This window comes from Amphiura filiformis, chromosome 4, assembly GCF_039555335.1.
Source record: "Amphiura filiformis chromosome 4, Afil_fr2py, whole genome shotgun sequence".
Classification (NCBI taxonomy): Eukaryota; Metazoa; Echinodermata; class Ophiuroidea; order Amphilepidida; family Amphiuridae; genus Amphiura; species Amphiura filiformis.
In genome coordinates, this window is record NC_092631.1 from 12,393,408 (window position 1) to 12,410,954 (window position 17,547).

Consider the following 17,547-nt stretch of genomic DNA (forward strand, 5'->3'; position numbering starts at 1 on the left):
GTTCATGCTCCTGAGGAAAAATATGCAATAAATGCTCGTCATAACGACTTCTTGTGAATGCTAATATCCTTAGTTTTTTTCCTGAAAAAGTCCTTTTCGTCACCAAAAATATCTGGAGTTCAGAATATTTAATGCAGGCTGTTTCAACAATGCATGTAGGAGCTCTAGAGATAAACAAATAATTTTGTTTAGCCATAGGCATAGTATTTGATTTTACAAATAAACTAGAAGACAAAAAAAAATCACGAAACGGGAAAGAATGAAGTAGAGAGATGACGTTGACTTGAAGTCATGATAGTCCCATTCTGCTTTGTGACTTCTTTCGCCACCGATCAACCTCTCTGAATAGTATATTAAAGCAACAGTGCCCAAAAGTAGTGCTACAGCAAGGTCCCAACATCTATTTATTTGACTCTGAATCGTACCATGAAATGAGACAACTGAGGAATGGCTTCCAATTTTGAACCGTTGTCAAGTAATATTTTTGAGCTATCTATGGAACATAGCCACATCATAGCTAATTTACATACCAGATCACATTTTCAGCACCCAGTTGTGAGTCACATTTAAACAAGACAACACATTTTAAAACAACATGTAATATTACAACAGATACATATCCACATCTATATGACTACATCTATGACTACAGCTATACCAACAACAACACCACCACAAAAACAAAAATCCAACACACAAGACAACCAGACTAACCTTTAGTACTTGGTGCCATCATCATATAACCCTCATTGCCATTGGCTGGTATTTCTTTAGATCCTAAACTACCTGATCTGTGATTGGTTGTTGTAGATGAATTATTGTTGGTGCTAGTAGTGGTAGGGGTTGTACAAAGAAAGCCAGCTGAGTTGGAGCGTTTCTGGTGACCTGGATTCATAGCCATGTAAGAGTCTGGCTCATCTGTTAGTTAGTTACAAATAAACAAAAAATAAATTAAACATAAACAAAACTATAAAACAAAAATAACTTATTAACGCAAATCAACAAAATAAATCAAAACAAATAATCAAGTGCAATACATGTAGGTGTAATGTCAGGACAACTTACAAGTTTGATAAATAGGCTAATACCAGTTGTAATCCACACGACCCCTATGGAAGACATGATTTTAATCTCCCACACAGGGAGTGTGAATTTCAAATGGAGTCACCAATTCAGGTAACCCCATTTGAAAATGACACACACTCCCTGTGTGGGAGATTTAGGTCATATCTTCCATAAGGGGTGAATGGATTTCAAGTGTGACGTTGTATGTTGACTGTAAGATTATGAAGGTAATGATCCGCAACAAACTGTGACTTTGTAACGAGGGTAGAGTTTTGCATCATGAACCATGTAACAAAAACATTGTTGAGGGGGATAAAATTTTTATAATATGTAACATACATATTGTTGGGTGATCAAATTTAATGGTACAGTAAGAACAGAATAATTTTGCAATGTGCTAAATTAAGTAAAAATTAGTGCAACAAGTGTGAATTTCAAATGGAGTCACCAATTCAGCCATTTGAAATCTGCACCTCCTGCGTGGAAGATTAAGGCCATGTCTTCCACATGGGCTGTATGAATTTTAACTGGAATCCGCTTAATGTATAATGACATAAACATCTCAAAAAAAGTAACTAACCCCCCTTAAATAATGACCATTATTCAAAAACGGGTGATTGTATCACAAATCTGTAAAATGCGTTGGAAACAGAATTTATTTCTGCACATTTTGACACTTCGTTTGTAGCAATTGACTAAATATTGACGTCACAGCGTACATTTAAATCAATGTAGCCCAAGATTTGAAAGTTGCAGTAAATTGTATTGATTTTGTAATCAGTGTAATGGAAGGAAATCTGTGTAATGATATCTGAGTGTTTTTTTATTGTAAAAAATTGTATGTAAGTGCAACTTTCAAATATGGACCTCACTACATTAAACTAACCGGTGTTTTATTGTTTTCTGGGCTATCGTATCAAATGAGGTGTCAAAATGCGCAGAAAGAAATTCTGCTTCCAACGCATTTTACAGATTTGAAATACAATAGCCCCTTTTTGAATGATGGGCATTATTTAAGGGGGGTTAGTTACTTTTTTTGAGATGTTTAGTATGTTTACTGTAAGATGTTGCAGGTAATGATCTGCAACTGTGACTCTGTAATGATGATAGAGTTTTGCATCATGAACCATAACAAATAAATTGTAGGGGAATCAAATTTAATGATACAATAAGTACATATTAGTTTCGCAATGAGCTAATATAGGACAAATTAACAAGTTTGAAGCCAGATCTATAAGATCTATTAGTTTGTGTCTCAGTTGATTTATTTATGTGTGTTTGCTTCCACTGTGTATAATTGTTTGCTTTGTATTTACTTTTTGGATTGCATGGAAACACGTCCTTTTGCTTTACTTGCCAACATCACATCTTTGATAAGCTGATAAGTTTGATCATATGAACATACTTTTAAAATTGTCTACCGAGTAATGAAATGAAAAGAAGAGAGCATGCCTTTGAAGACATGTTGCACTGTTACTCTATCAAGACCCCCATCAATGCAAATATCTACAGGCAACACATGAACATACTTTTATCTCCATCACAGTTGCTCACATTTTTATTAAATGGAAATATTTATAAACGGAAACCAAGAGATTACTGTGATGTATGGATAAGAGGAGAGTGTCGTGGTAACATCACCCTCAACATAGAAATGAAGAAAAGGCAGCACATAAGACCTTTTAAGAATAGAGCACCAAACCCGGTTACAAATCAAGCAGAAAAACTGTTGGATCATAAGCACCTAACTGGCTTTTATCTTGTCAAACATCGTTCTACTAATGTTGATGTTGAATCACTATGCTTCAGTTGTGCTTATTATTTGATATTGAATGAAAAGTGATAAGTATGTCAGAATTTGCCGTAGAAATGATGATGTAACAAGATTAATTACCATGGCAATAGATGAATACAATTTTTGAATATATTGCCCTGCATTACAACTAGTACAAGCAGGTTGCACTCATCATCTGTGTATGTCTGCAATTGTTGATTGAATACAATATCGCCCTTTTCTAAGATACTAATCCTTCTATTAGATCCAGGTTATCCCTGTTCTTTGAAATCTGTGATTCAATGCATAGATTTTGTAGAACCTACAAAATAGAATGTTTTGCATAGAAAATTGTATTCATCTATTCATCTATGGTAGTTAATCCAATGATTACATCACTTTTACGGCAAATGGGGTTGAACTTTTTTGTAAAAGGGGGAACACTTTATCACAACTAATCACAAATGAAATAAAGGGATATACAGTCACTTGCAAGTAATTTCAATGTTGGCATGCTTGTATGAAAACCAAATAACCTGAGAGTTTGCCAAAGCAATTCAAGAGTTTTACAAGTTCAATTTAAGGAGAAAGGTGAAAAGTATTCAAAACAGAATTGCCACATTATGTGCCCTGCTACCACAAGGGGTGTAAAATCGCAAGTTAGTAGTTTCGAGACATCCTGGCTGCTGTGTTGGTGTTCTTTGTTTCACATGCACCTTATCAAGCCAACAGTTTGTCCTTAGAGAATGGGGCACCATGGGCCATTCACAAAGGACCTGCTACTGGCTTGTACGGCAAACAAAGTACATCAACTCAACAGCAGGGACGTCTCAAAACTTACAGCTTGGTGCCTTTACGCTCATTTCATGGCAGCAGGACACATGATGACTAAATGTACAATGAATTAAACAGCATACATGCTTTTTGTTTTCAGTTGGTTCTGGAACAGGGTCAAGTGTGTGTGATAACAGATTACATATTCTATCAAAACCGCAGTAAGTTTGTCTTGGGTTTTGAGTGTCGAAATTAAATAACTGACCTTTAAGAGATTTAAACAACAGAAAGGTTCCTTTTAGTTTCTTAATTCTTGAGAACATTTGAACATAAACATTATCATGCATTTAAATGAGGCTTATGAATAAAGAAGTACGACTTTTCCAGTGACATACAATGGGTTTAAATAATATACCCTATCTCATAAAATAATGAGGATTGCATTTATCATCATTCATGTATAACAATAAAGTTTAAAAAAATAGCAGTTTTAAAATTTAAATTTAAGACAGGAAAGAGTATCCTTGTTCTACTTGTCTGAAATTACCAAGTCTGTAGCTGACTTCTAATACGGTGAAAAAGAAATTGTTTTTGGAAAAGTTTATAAACATTATGTGCGAGTCCTTCGTTAAGTGAACATGGGTTCATTAATTGAAAGTTCTCCATGCTTTATTGAATGGCGAGTTCATTGACTCCTTAGTGCCTGTAAATATACAACAGCTTCATGTTTTGTTTTTCCTTTGTTTTTTGTAAGTTTAATTTAAAACAAAAAAAGAGGAGTATTTGGGTGCTATTATAGTCTATACATCTACCTCGAGTCACCGGCACTAGCTTTGAAGTGCAGGGTATGCTGTGTTGGCTTAGTGTGGTTTCTTGCATGTATATATGCAGCATGTTGATCGCGTGTGTTAAAGTATGTACATGCACTAAGTGACGCTAAGCTAACGCAGAACACGCTGAACTTCATAGCTAGTGCCGGTGAGTCGAGGTAGATATACATAGACTATAATCTGCTTCATTTTAATACATTATTTTTAACATTTTTGAAATTACAAAATTCACAAAATCATAAACCGATCTTCATCACCTCTCCAAATGATTTTTTCTTTAAAAATCCTATCAGCACCGATGTATTTATATAGTATGGTTGCTACCAGGAGAGGGAGTTTGCACGGCAAATTCACATGTAAAGTATGATTAACTCCATGGGTGATATGACATATGACAACACTTGTCGGGAAGAAAGTCTTTTCAATAAACCATTTATAATGCTTCATCCACCCAAATCTCCTTTTGATAGGGAAGTATTGAACCTTTGATGTCAATTCTGCTTCTTTACTCTATGCTTTTCATTGAAATAAAAATGCTGTTGATGAGATCTTCTATGCTCAAACACAATTAAGGTAAAATTTTGTAGCATATTGCTGGGAAAGTGTGTGACAAGTTGCACTCTTACGTAAGTTGTTCTTATTATATGTGTAACATTAGAGAACTTTATATGTTTGTAAACTTGATGACATCAAAGGCAATAAATTGTCTGCGCCATGAAATAAAGTTCACATAAAGGGTCATGAAAAGACCTATACACTGTGTATTCTATCTTAAAGCTCTCTGCTAAGTTCACATTCATATAAATATGCAACACTGAAACCAAAATGTTGCTTTGGATTGTCAGAAATAGGTGACATGAGAAAGTGGATAGAATTTAAACAGTATCTTTTTTCCATATATCAAGTTTGGGCAAGCATTGATAAAAGGATAATATGCTCAGAGTGAAAGTCTAAATAGAGTGAGTGTGCTAGAAGGCAAAGTAATACCTCCACGCTAATATTTACTAAGGTGTCTACCAGACACCTCAGACAGATGGCTAGTCTGATGGCCTAGGAGCACCGCTACTGCTACAAAAGAATTTATAATAGGCAATACAATAGCTGTGCATATTGGGCCTCAAGTGCCCACTTCTTGCACATGTGTCACACTTGATATCAGCATTTAGTTAATTAACATGCTTCCCTATATTACACCAATGCACTGACAATTCCATCAAAATGAGCCAAGTTTTGATCTTGAGATATGAATATATTATGTTGCTGTACCCCCAAAAGGAAGAGACAAAAAACTTGGGCCTTTCTCCTTGATGCCCCACCCAGTAAGAACAGAAAATCACTGAAATATCAAATTTTAGGTAAAAATGCCCAATTTTAGGGACATTTTCTGATATTCCTCAATTTCACTTTGTCGCCCACCCCATGAAAAATTCCAAGTGCTGCCACTGTGCAGACAACAATTACCAAAGTTCAACATTTTTTGTTGCACCTGCGGAAATAATTGGCACATATATTTGTGAAGAAATTACACTTTACCAGACAGCCCTATTATCAAGCAATCAACATCCGATTCTTGAAAAGAAGCTAATAAACTTTGCGTTGATGAAATGAATACTGTGAGCCATCAAACACCCACACTCATTCACAAATTTTGAGCGATAAGTTATATCATTCTGGCAATCAAACAAGCGATAATCTTACAAGCTCTCAGCTGCAGAGCATGGCAGATCAATGTAGGAAATTAATTCAATTTGGAGTAGTACTAGTACTTGAGGTGTAAGACACAATGATGTGAAATACATTTAGCTATATTTCTACACATGATGTTGAGTGTGTTGATGGATCTATTATTGTAATATTAGTGCTGCCATTTTCAGGGATTAGTCGTAAGTACAAAAAATGATGTGATCTTTGCACCATCAACATTTCAAAACTGAAAAAAAAAACCTGAGGAGACATTATTTGACAGAAATGTGTATTTTTCATATGGTTCTCAAAGTTAAACATGTAAAATATTATGTATTTCCTTTTTAACTTACTCTCTTAGAATAAATTTAAACAGATAAAAATACAGGGATATGTTTCTGCCTACCTTAGAGACTTTTTACACTTTCATCAGTACAATGAATCTTGGATCCCAGTAATTAAATTTGAAACTATTTTTTCACTTTCAAAAATAAATGTTAGAACAACTTTGTAAGAAGTTTGCTCATTTCTGCGCTATACTTCTCATGACTGAGATGGGGCAAGCTATAAGACTGATACTATTATGTCATTATAATATCAGGTGGTGTAGCCTCTTTCTTCTTTGGTTAAGCAGTTTGCAAGTTCAGTATGCTTCCATTATACACAAGGAATGTAAGATTTTTGTTGGATATATCAAGAGATCTGCTATTTTCAGATGCCAAATATAACATACTGATTTTAATTCAAACAAATCAAGCTATTAAACTTGGTGTCATATTGACATTTATCAAATGGAATTCTAATGCTATCAGCCAAATCAATACCACAAACGGCCGTAAGCACAAAGTGGGAGGGAGTTACTGCAATAAAATGTCACAAATAATAGAAAAATCTTAATTAATCAATCTAGATTTGCCCGTCACCGGGTCTGTCACCTGTGTGTATTTAGTTTACAAATTTAACGTCATCGCATCGGTATTTTAGGTTAAACACATATATACAAATTCAATCATTTACTACAGCAATCACCGCGTAAAATTGCTACTGTGTTTTTGCACGGTTCAATAGTAAGGTCCCGATCAAATATCAGCATGTAATAATGAAGCCCTGAAGGCCGACCGTACCGTATTGTAGAACATATGTATGAAATTGCCAAAGCAATGTCTTGATGCATGACTGCAAGCTACACATCTGCTGAAACCATACACTTACAGTTTTTAGAAAATGATTCCACATTGCTTTTATTCAGTACTATTTTTTAACACTTATTAAGATTTTTAAAGGTAAAAATCATTGATTTTGAATTGTCTTTTCATTATTTAGCAACTTTCTAATGCAATAAACTTTGATCTGAACCACAAACTGGTAGTAAAGTCAAATGATAGGCATATGCACTTCAAACTGAAAAGGGATTCGAACCAATGACCTCTGGATTAAGAGTCCAGTGCTCTACCATCTAAGCTACCCAGTTCTACAATGGTGATCCAATTGACCTACATCCATGATTTGTAGTTAATTTTTGTGGGCAAACACTGAAATCAAGTATGTGTGCGTTTGCAAACACCTCCTAATTAGGACATTTTTGTATATATCTCAACTAGGGACACACACAGAACCATGGACATCAACAATTCACTGCTAGTTGCAAGAGGTTGCAAACAGTGTAAAAATGCTATTCAGAGCTGACCTCCTTTGGGAGTAAAGAACATGTCTCAATATGATTCATGTGTGTAATGTGTATGTCCTCGGTATGAAGATTGACTTAGGTATTATGTGTCCACAATTGAATAGTACACTACAGGTTCAAATGATGGCTCTTACGAGTAGGGGTGTGTGTGGGCAAACACTGAAATCAAGTATGTGTGCATTTGCAAACGCCTCCTAATTAGGACATTTTTGTATATATCTCAACTAGGGACACACACAGAACCATGGACATCAACAATTCACTGCTAGTTGCAAGAGGTTGCAAACAGTGTAAAATGCTATTCAGAGCTGACCTCCTTTGGGAGTAAAGAACATGTCTCAATATGATTCATGTGTGTAATGTGTATGTCCTCGGTATGAAGATTGACTTAAGTATTATGTGTCCACAATTGAATAGTACACTACAGGTTCAAATGACGGCTCTTACGAGTAGGGGTGTGTGTGTATGCACTCTGTGCCAATACCATGCATCACACATAGGAATCTACAGTATGGGTGTGTGGGGTGAGAGTGGATACGACCTGCCAAACAGTTTCCTGTTACGCTCTGACACCCCATGGACTGTGGACACAAAACCAATGGTGGACGTCCACAGTCTGCCACTTCACCATATAATTATTTATTATTATTATTACTACACAATATTTATAAAGTCCTCTACAGGACTAACTTTGGGACAGGTAATTACTGGGTTTTTAGCGGGACAGGTGTTTTAAGTCTAAAAAAGTGTTTAACTGCGAGTCCTCTATTGGTAGGTATAGGGGTATATCAACAGTTGACTGGGTGTAAACCTATTGGGTCCATGCTTTGATATTAAATTTCTTTCCTCGTTTTCACCGGGCTGTTGGGGTTTTTGGTCACTGATTGTCAGGTCATACCAGTAGGGGTGGATGCACAACCCTGGTACCATGCATCAGGCATAGAAATCAAGTATGTGAGTGTGTGGGGTGGGTGCAGACCACAGCATCATGCATCAAGCACAACAACTTGTTTATGATATATATTAATGGTCATATTTATAATGTATGGTAACATATTCCCGGTAACGTTATTGAAAATCACTGGCCCTAATTAACCCCACAGGCACCGCTGGCTGAATAATCAGCCTCTAAGAACAATTTTTGTTGAATACAAGAGGGCTATACCATGTATTGAGCCAATCAGAGATATGGTAAGTTATAGTCAGTAGAACTGAAAGGGATTAAGCTGAAAATTACTGAGTGATCTACAAAAATCTATTTTGATTGGTTTCTCAGTTGATTATAATCATATGCACTGTAAGAGAGAAAATTAATTAAGCAACAAGCAAATCACCTTGCATGATTGCATATTTATTGTTATGAGTTTGACAGACTGCCTAATCTGGATTTGTATCTCTGTTAAACTCATGTTACGCATCAACGATCTTGAATTAGCGAAAGGGGAACGACCGCTGAACTGTTACCTAACCTGTAAGCTGCTCTCCTTCCCTCACTTATCATGCTGATCACTACTAAAAAAATTATATGCTGCGTTCTGGATATCTGGATATAAGCACTGCACCTCCTGCTCGCTAATTAAAGAGAATTCATGCGTAACATGAATTTAACAAATGACATATCCAGATTCAGCAATCTGACAAAACTCATAATAACAATAAATGGGTCATCTTTTTGTAAACCAAAAATATTATTTGTTTGTGATGTACTTTGATAAGTAAGCAGTGTTACTTTGCACAATTTGCTAACTTCTTTAAAGTTATGAGCAGTGGCAGCGCCAGGAATTTTTTTTTCGGGGGTGCATGGGAAGGCATAGTGAATTTCAGGGGAGCCAAAATCAACAAATTTTACCGAAATTGCTGCAAAAAGTCGTAATTTTTTGTTTTTATTGGGGGAAACAGGAAGGGCAAGAGTTCTGACTGGGGCCATTTTCCCCTCATGCCCACCACGGCACCACGACTGGCTATGATTATGTAAAAGATGTGTTGAAACCGATAAATGTATGGGTCTTTGTATTGAAGAGAACTTGCTATCCAACTTACCTTGTGAAAAAAGTCAATTTGTATGTTATGTGTAACCAGTGATTATTTGATGGAGATTTCAAACTTTTCCTTTCCATACCACATATTGTTAAAAATGGAATAACTCCCAATCAAAATAAGTCTCCATTCATTTCAAATATCCATATCAAATACAACTCATGATTTTACTTTCTGGTCAAATTGCTTACAATAAATGTATCTGACTTTTTAAAAAAAACATGCAAACTACACATTATATACGATACTAATCTACAAAAGACATGCAATACTTTAAAAGAAACCGACAAAACAAACAAAAATCAAAATACTCTATTGACTAACATGGTGAGGAGCTGTGACCAAGAGAGGGCTCACTCTCGGCACTGCCAGCAGCGTGTATGTGATGGTGATGATGGTGACCATGGTGACGGAATGGGAAGGTGCCAAAGCGATTCACAGAGCTGATGCCACTACTGCCAACTGAAAAACATCGACCTTGTGGAACGGGAAGTGCTAGAAATAACAAAAATTTAAAAAGAGGGAAGGGAAACAAAAACCATGCAAGAGTGAACAAAAAATCACATGCACAAACAAAAGAAAGAATAATATGTTGTATTTTTTCTTTTCAATTAATCCTGATTTACTAAGACAGGGATGTGAGAGGCCATAGACCCAAAACAAGGAAGAATACTAAAAAATCTGAAAAACAGCGTAAAATTGGGGTAAAAATGCCAAATATGGACTGAAAATAAAAGAAAACACATAAACTTTAGCAACAAAAAAGAGGAAAATAAGCTGAAAAGAGGAACTCTCACACCCCTGCTAAGAATTAAAATAGAATGCACAGGATGCTTCACTTAGGGCTCATATTGAAATACCCTACCACGTTTTCACACAGAAAGAAGGCAGCATTCCCCTCGCTAAGCGCACGCCTCAGGAAAGCGCGGTCATAAAACAGATGGATTATATGCATCAGTGATACACCCTGCCCAGGATTTTAACAAAAGAAGGCTAGCACAGGAAAGCTGCAGGATGGCGCACACCTTCCTGTGTAAGGGAATTTCAATATGAGCCCTTAAAAAGGCATTTCGTGATCCACAGCCTCATTCCTCCAATTTTTTATACAACTGGAAACTGGAGTTCTGGCTACATAATGTTATGTACAAAAAAATTCTTGCAAATTAATTTCTTTAGCAAAAATATCGCCAAATTTGAATTACGTTCTGGTGTACCAGAACAAAATTACAACACTGGCCTATAGAGCAGTGTAATACAAGTAATTATAATCATGCATAACTCCCAATGGCAAAATCGGAATCAACTGAATTTTTGGGAATAATGTTTGGGCTTTTTTCATGGATATCTACTGAAAAATGTCATAAAAAGAGAATGCTCACAGGATCACAAAATACTCCTTTAAATCACTGCATCATATTTGCTCTAATAACATCCTGGGGGCATTGCTTTTTCCAAAGGGGGGATGGTGTTTATTTCAGGCAATTTTTTAATAAAAAAACTCAGAAAGCTTAACCATCCACTGGCAAAATATAACAATTACTTTCTGGTCTACCATGGGCTGATGCGAATAGCATTTTCCCAAAAAGACCTATTTTTGTGTGTGTGTTTTGGGGAAAACAATCCATATCTTCAATCTGAGAAAAAAAATTTCAATTGATTGTCGGCTTTTCATCCCAGCTACATACACTTTAATTAAGTACATATCATTAGATTTATTAAGTTTACTTCAAGGACTTTTAAATATCAACAACATCAATTTTTAATCATTTACTGTAAAATGTGTATTATATCGTGAATTAATAAAAATCAAAATCAAAAGGACATTCTTCGTATTCATAATGCAATTCGATATGTATGATGTGCTCTCATGTCCTACAAAAAATACTATCCAAACGTTCATACCCCACCCCATAAGGAAATGTACAAATTCGTGAAAATTTCATGATGCAGAAACTTTAAATGCTGCAAAAATATCATGCTTTACAGTACTTTGCTTATGGAACTTATTATGGTGTGAAGTCACTGTCATTAGTACACAGTTATTAACCCATATATGTAAGCCAGCCATGACTTGTCAGTGGCTATCAGCAATTGGACCCACATATGGCACTGTAATTACTGATTCCTGGAAGTGTGAAACTAACAAAGCCCTACTGGCAATGTATTTCTCATTATAACTTAAGAAAATTAAATTGTACATGCATTAGACAATAATGAGACATGCATGTATACTATATATATATATACAGCACATTATAGTCTTGTTACGTTAATTATGTACATACAATAAAAGAAGCCTTTCGTTCAGCCACCTGCACACACACCTACCACAGGCTGCTCCAATTGAAATCCATACACCCCTGTGAAAGACATGACCTTAATATTCCACCTATGGAGTGAGAATTTCAAATGGGGTTACCTGAATGGATAACTCCATTTGAAATTCACACACCTTGTGTGGAAGATTCAGGTCATGTCTTCCACAGGGGGTGTATGGATTTCAACTAGAATAGCCGCTTGGAGATGGCTGGTGACCGACTCTAATAGTCACATCAATGAAGCTAATGGGGTATTAGTGGATGAGTAAACGTGTTCCTCACACCTGACAATACCATGGGGAAAGTTTCAATTGCATTTATGACACTGTTGATCATGATGAGGCCTTTCTTAACACAAGTCAAATGAGATATAATTAAACCGTCATTTTTCCTTGTGCACACATCTGGGTCATATTATTATAGTGCAAAGTGGGCTGCCTCCAAACATCTATGTGCTAATTGTGCATTTGTTTTTCAGTTTTAGTTAATTAAACTACGGCAGAAAGTGAATCGGGTTCAGAACTTTCAAATTGCTTTCTTTAAAGAGCTTGAAAATGTCACCCAAATGTGAATAAATGAGCTTCTTGATGAGATGGCACAAAAACAAATTCATTTTTTAATAAATCAGAGAACATTCTGAATCCAACACAATGGTCTTTATTTTTAATGGCCTCATTTCTTGAATTCCTGAAATTTCCGCAAGATTTATATATCTTTGCTACATGTACTCAGTGAGCAAGACCATTAATGGCAAAAGCAGAATACAAATGCCTCTATATGCAACATTTCCCAAAAGTAAATTACGAGTCTGATGTATATAGGATCCTAGTCGGATAACTGACAAATTTTGAGCTTGCACTTGTTCCCACCTCTGCCTCATGACTGTGTTCAGACAAGCAAACCTATTCAACTAGGAGTAGCTAAACAACCTAAAATGATAACTCACAAAAGCATTCTACTCTAGTCACGTAAACATGCGACAAATAATTCATACCCTCCCGTTATCTACCCGGCTAATGTTTACCTTTGGATGATGCAGAAGGTGACATGTTCATGTACTCATCAGCGATTTCGAGGCTCTCCTCGCGGATCGGCGTGTGAGTAGGCGACTCAGGTGTCCTGCATCGTAGACTACCATGGTGCGGCCTGAAACGACATAAAGATTTGAAACAGGTATTATATAATGTGTGTTATGTGACTCACTCAGTTTTACAACAAATAACATTTTAACACAACTTTGTGCAGGGGCAAATTTATTAGTTATTGACAAGCAGTTGTTTTAGTCAGCATAAGACCCATCACTGGTTGATCTTTGTAAAGGTTTTGTACAAAATATTTCTACATGGTGTCCAAAAAGTCACACTATCATTTATGACGCTTATAACTATTGTAAGCAACATACGACAGGAGAGATTATTCCCTGCTTGTTCTTGAAATACAACACCAGACTTGTGCGATATCCTAAAATGCATACTTCACCACAGGCATACCTGCACTGTTTAAAAGCAAGGAAGAAACTGGCCTACTTTTCAGTAAGATTCTCAAACTAAATTCCTTCAGCAAAGTTTAAGAACAAGTTAGAAGATAATAGAATTCATGTTCACTAAAGGATAAAATCTTTACTCCCCTCCCCCCCATATTTTGTGAGCAACATACAGAGAGTAACTAATAATATTTTGTGAGAACAAACAGAAGGGGGCAACAATTTTATCCTCTTGTGATAATGAATTTAATACCCTCCACCTTGAATTCTATACCTTCCCCCACTTTTTAGAATGCCCCTAGCATTGAAAATTCCGAAATAACACTATCTTGGGTTATAAATGTTACTAGGGTTATGAGAAAAAATTGTGAGCTTTCTTCAGGACCCAATATCTCAGTACTGATGGATGTGGTAACATGGGGGAATTGATTTTTTTTTGATTTGTTCGGGTTTTGATAACCCTGGATAACCCAAGAAAGCCTCTATTGAAGCTAATTTCCATTGGGGTTCATTTGAACTCCAGGATGTGTTGGAAGCAGTCAGGGGTTAACACCCTACTCAATTTTATCCTCTTGTGATAATGAATTTAATACCCTCCACCTTGAATTCTATACCTTCCCCCACTTTTTAGAATGCCCCTAGCATTGAAAATTCCGAAATAACACTATCTTGGGTTATAAATGTTACTAGGGTTATGAGAAAAAATTGTGAGCTTTCTTCAGGACCCAATATCTCAGTACTGATGGATGTGGTAACATGGGGGAATTGATTTTTGATTTGATTTGTTCGGGTTTTGATAACCCTGGATAACCCAAGAAAGCCTCTATTGAAGCTAATTTCCATTGGGGTTCATTTGAACTCCAGGATGTGTTGGAAGCAGTCAGGGGTTAACACCCTACTCTTTTCAAAACTGGCTGCGAGATATATGCACAGTAACAGCTTTCTGTACACGGGACTGACGGCTTAACGTCCCCCTCCGAAGGACGGAGTACTTTCATGATCTATTTACCCAATTCTAAATAAACCATAGGGAGAGCAGAAGTCTGAATTTAATCTACAGAAATTGCAAATTAATTTCAGACATTTTTTTGCCCAAGTCAATATCGCAGCAAAGCTCCATCGCCGGGAATTGAAGCCGGGACCATGCACTAAATGGGTTACAACGAGACAAATTAGCAGTGAGTTCCTTGTCCAGGGGAATTTCAAGCAAACTCAATTTTTCCACGAGAGCGTACTAGGCACCGCCAGGGTTCGAACCCGCAACCTCTCGTACCATATCGATTGAGCTAACTTGACTACTAGAGACCTGTCCCTCTGTCATCTTAAACTATCTAAGAACTGTCCTCCAGCATGGCAGCTATTTCAACTGTTATACCGTTCTGGTTGGTTTATTGCATGCACTCTACAGTGGGAAATTGCCATACTGCTTCAAACTGTGTAGAATATCATTTATCTGGGTATGATGAAATTCAGATTTTAATTTTAATCTGGTCAATCTGCAGACATACCTATTTCTGAAAGACGAACCAACATAATACTGACACCTTCAATCTTCAGCTAGGTTGTGATGTAAATGACCTTGAGATTGAATACCGGTAACTTCCGGTAAAGGTGGCAATCAACCTAGAATGATGTTACTACCAATTCTCAAGGTCATTTGCATCACACTTATACAGGCTTTTTAGCCTGGCTTGAGCATTTTGTTTGAGCCTGGTCCCATCAGAACCCAAGTGTGTCTCCCCACGGAGCGACCGTTTAAACAAACAACCCAGCAACAAGTAAATCTTCATTTCATCATATTGCTTATTAGCCAATAGATAAGTAATGATTATTTGATTAAATAATGGGACAGTTTACAACACATATAATTTGAGAACTCCCAAGTCCTGTCTGGGTATGCTGTGATGTTGCCATTCCTGTATCTAAGTGAGTTATAATATTTATACCCACAACAGCAAATATCTCTGAACATAGAGGGCAGAAGTACAATTTACTCAACAACGTATGCAGCTATTTATCAACTATGTCTATGGGTGTCTTACTGGATGCATAAACACAGTATATCTCCTTCACAGTGCTAGTTTTTACATAGCCCCCTCTATTTCAGTATACACTTGCTGTTGCAAAGATGCTGTACCACCTTGGTGGTGTATTTATGATTGAATCTCTACAGTAAGCACAGGACAGTATGTTCATACAGGAAAAGACAAGCTTAAAATATTGATCTCAATAAGGAATTGTCTTCTGATTTCCTTCGTTTAGCTCAGGAGCTAATGGAATGATCATATTGTATATACATACATAAGCTTTTTATACAGGGCTTTTACAAAAATGAACACAGCTCTTTACAAGAATCAAATGTAATAAAAAACAAAAAACAAAGCAATGGAATATTCCATTTAAAATCCACACTACCCCTGTGGAAGATTTTGAAAATATCTTCCACAGGGGAAGTATGAATTTCAAATGTAATTGGTCAGGGTTAATTATTTTGAAACCAATACTTTTCAAATGGAAGTTATCAACTGTCTATTCTATTTGAAACTCACACTCCCTCTGTAGAAGACTTTAGCCAAATCTTCCACAGGGGTAGTGTGGATCTTAAATGGAATAGCCCAATAAAAGAAAATAAAGCAACAACAATCTAAACATCTGGGTACAGATGAGTTTTGAGAATGATTTGAAAATACATAATGCATAATGTTCCCTGACAAGGGTACATGTATGCTACATGTAACAAAAAAATGTACATGGCTGACAAGTGAATAATTGCGCTATTGAGCTGGTGGGGTTCCACTGATGAGAGAAGCACAGTGGGCTATTCCATTTAAAATCCACACTACCCCTGTGGAAGATATTGGGAATATCTCCCACACAGGGGAGTATGAATTTCAAATGGACTGAGCCCATTAGGCAGCTCCATTTGAATTTCATGCTCCATTTGAATTTCATGCACCCTCTAAGGACAATTTCAACCTAAATCTTCCACAGAGGATGGTGAGTTTTAAATGGAGCTGCTTGTGAATAGTCTACATGTTATAGGCCCTCCAGCCACATAGCGAGCTGTTTTAAAATTGCATGTTTTCCTGCTCTTTTAAATAATGAGCTGGTCTCGCTAAGTATTTTTAAACTTTTTATCGTATTTCTTGCTAAATTATTGGGTTTTTGTATTCTTGCCATATGTAATGATATTTTTGTTGTTTTTATAATATATTGTATTGTAAAGCGCTTTGTACATGAAAAGGCGCTTAATAAATGATGCTTATTATTATTATTATTATTATAGCAGTCTGTGCCGGCTGGTTTGATGGAAATTTCTTCTTCTAGTTTCAACTTCACTCTGTTTATGATGATTCTTGCTGGCATGCAAGATCAAACTAGTACAGACACACTCTTTCAGGTTGTCATTTGCTTTTGGTAGTGGAACATAAGGCACATATGGGTTCAAATATGAAAGATGCTGAAAACTCATGACACGTTTCTGATAATATGCACCCATGTTTACACACTCATGGATAGCATTGGTAAATATAATGCAAAAGAATCAGACCTACGGTTAAGAGGTCAAAGGTCAAGTAAGGTAAAAATTTCAAATTGCCCCTATAGAGCTCAAACATGGTGGGTGGGTGGACCTTGGACAAACAAATAAAGTTTCCACTGTGACCTTTTAAGTCAGACCCACGGTTAAGAGGTCATAGGTCAAAAAGGTAACAATTTCAAATTGCCCTATGAGGCTCAAACTTGGTGGGTGGGTGGACCTTGGTCTGACTAATAAAAGTTTACATGGTGACCTTTTCGTCAGACCCACGGTTAAGAGGTCATAGGTCAAGAAAGGTAAAACTTCAAATTGCCCCTATAGAGCTCAAACTTGGTGGGTGGGTGGACCTTGGACTAAC

General features: G+C 36.4%; 1 protein-coding gene and 1 non-coding gene across 2 annotated transcripts in view; both read right to left on the reverse strand.

The window, feature by feature from the left end:
• Positions 1 to 17,547, reverse strand: part of LOC140149972 (uncharacterized) — a 132,140-nt gene that overhangs the window by 25,875 nt on the left and 88,718 nt on the right. Inside the window, exons 10-12 of the mRNA XM_072171974.1 lie at positions 13,193 to 13,314; positions 10,175 to 10,345; positions 715 to 918 (exon numbers count right to left, since the gene is read on the reverse strand). Coding sequence (XP_072028075.1) covers positions 715 to 918; positions 10,175 to 10,345; positions 13,193 to 13,314 — 497 coding nt within the window. The remainder of the gene's footprint in view (positions 1 to 714; positions 919 to 10,174; positions 10,346 to 13,192; positions 13,315 to 17,547) is intronic.
• Positions 7,525 to 7,597, reverse strand: Trnak-cuu (transfer RNA lysine (anticodon CUU)). Its single transcript has one exon. It is a non-coding gene; the product is annotated as a tRNA-Lys (tRNA).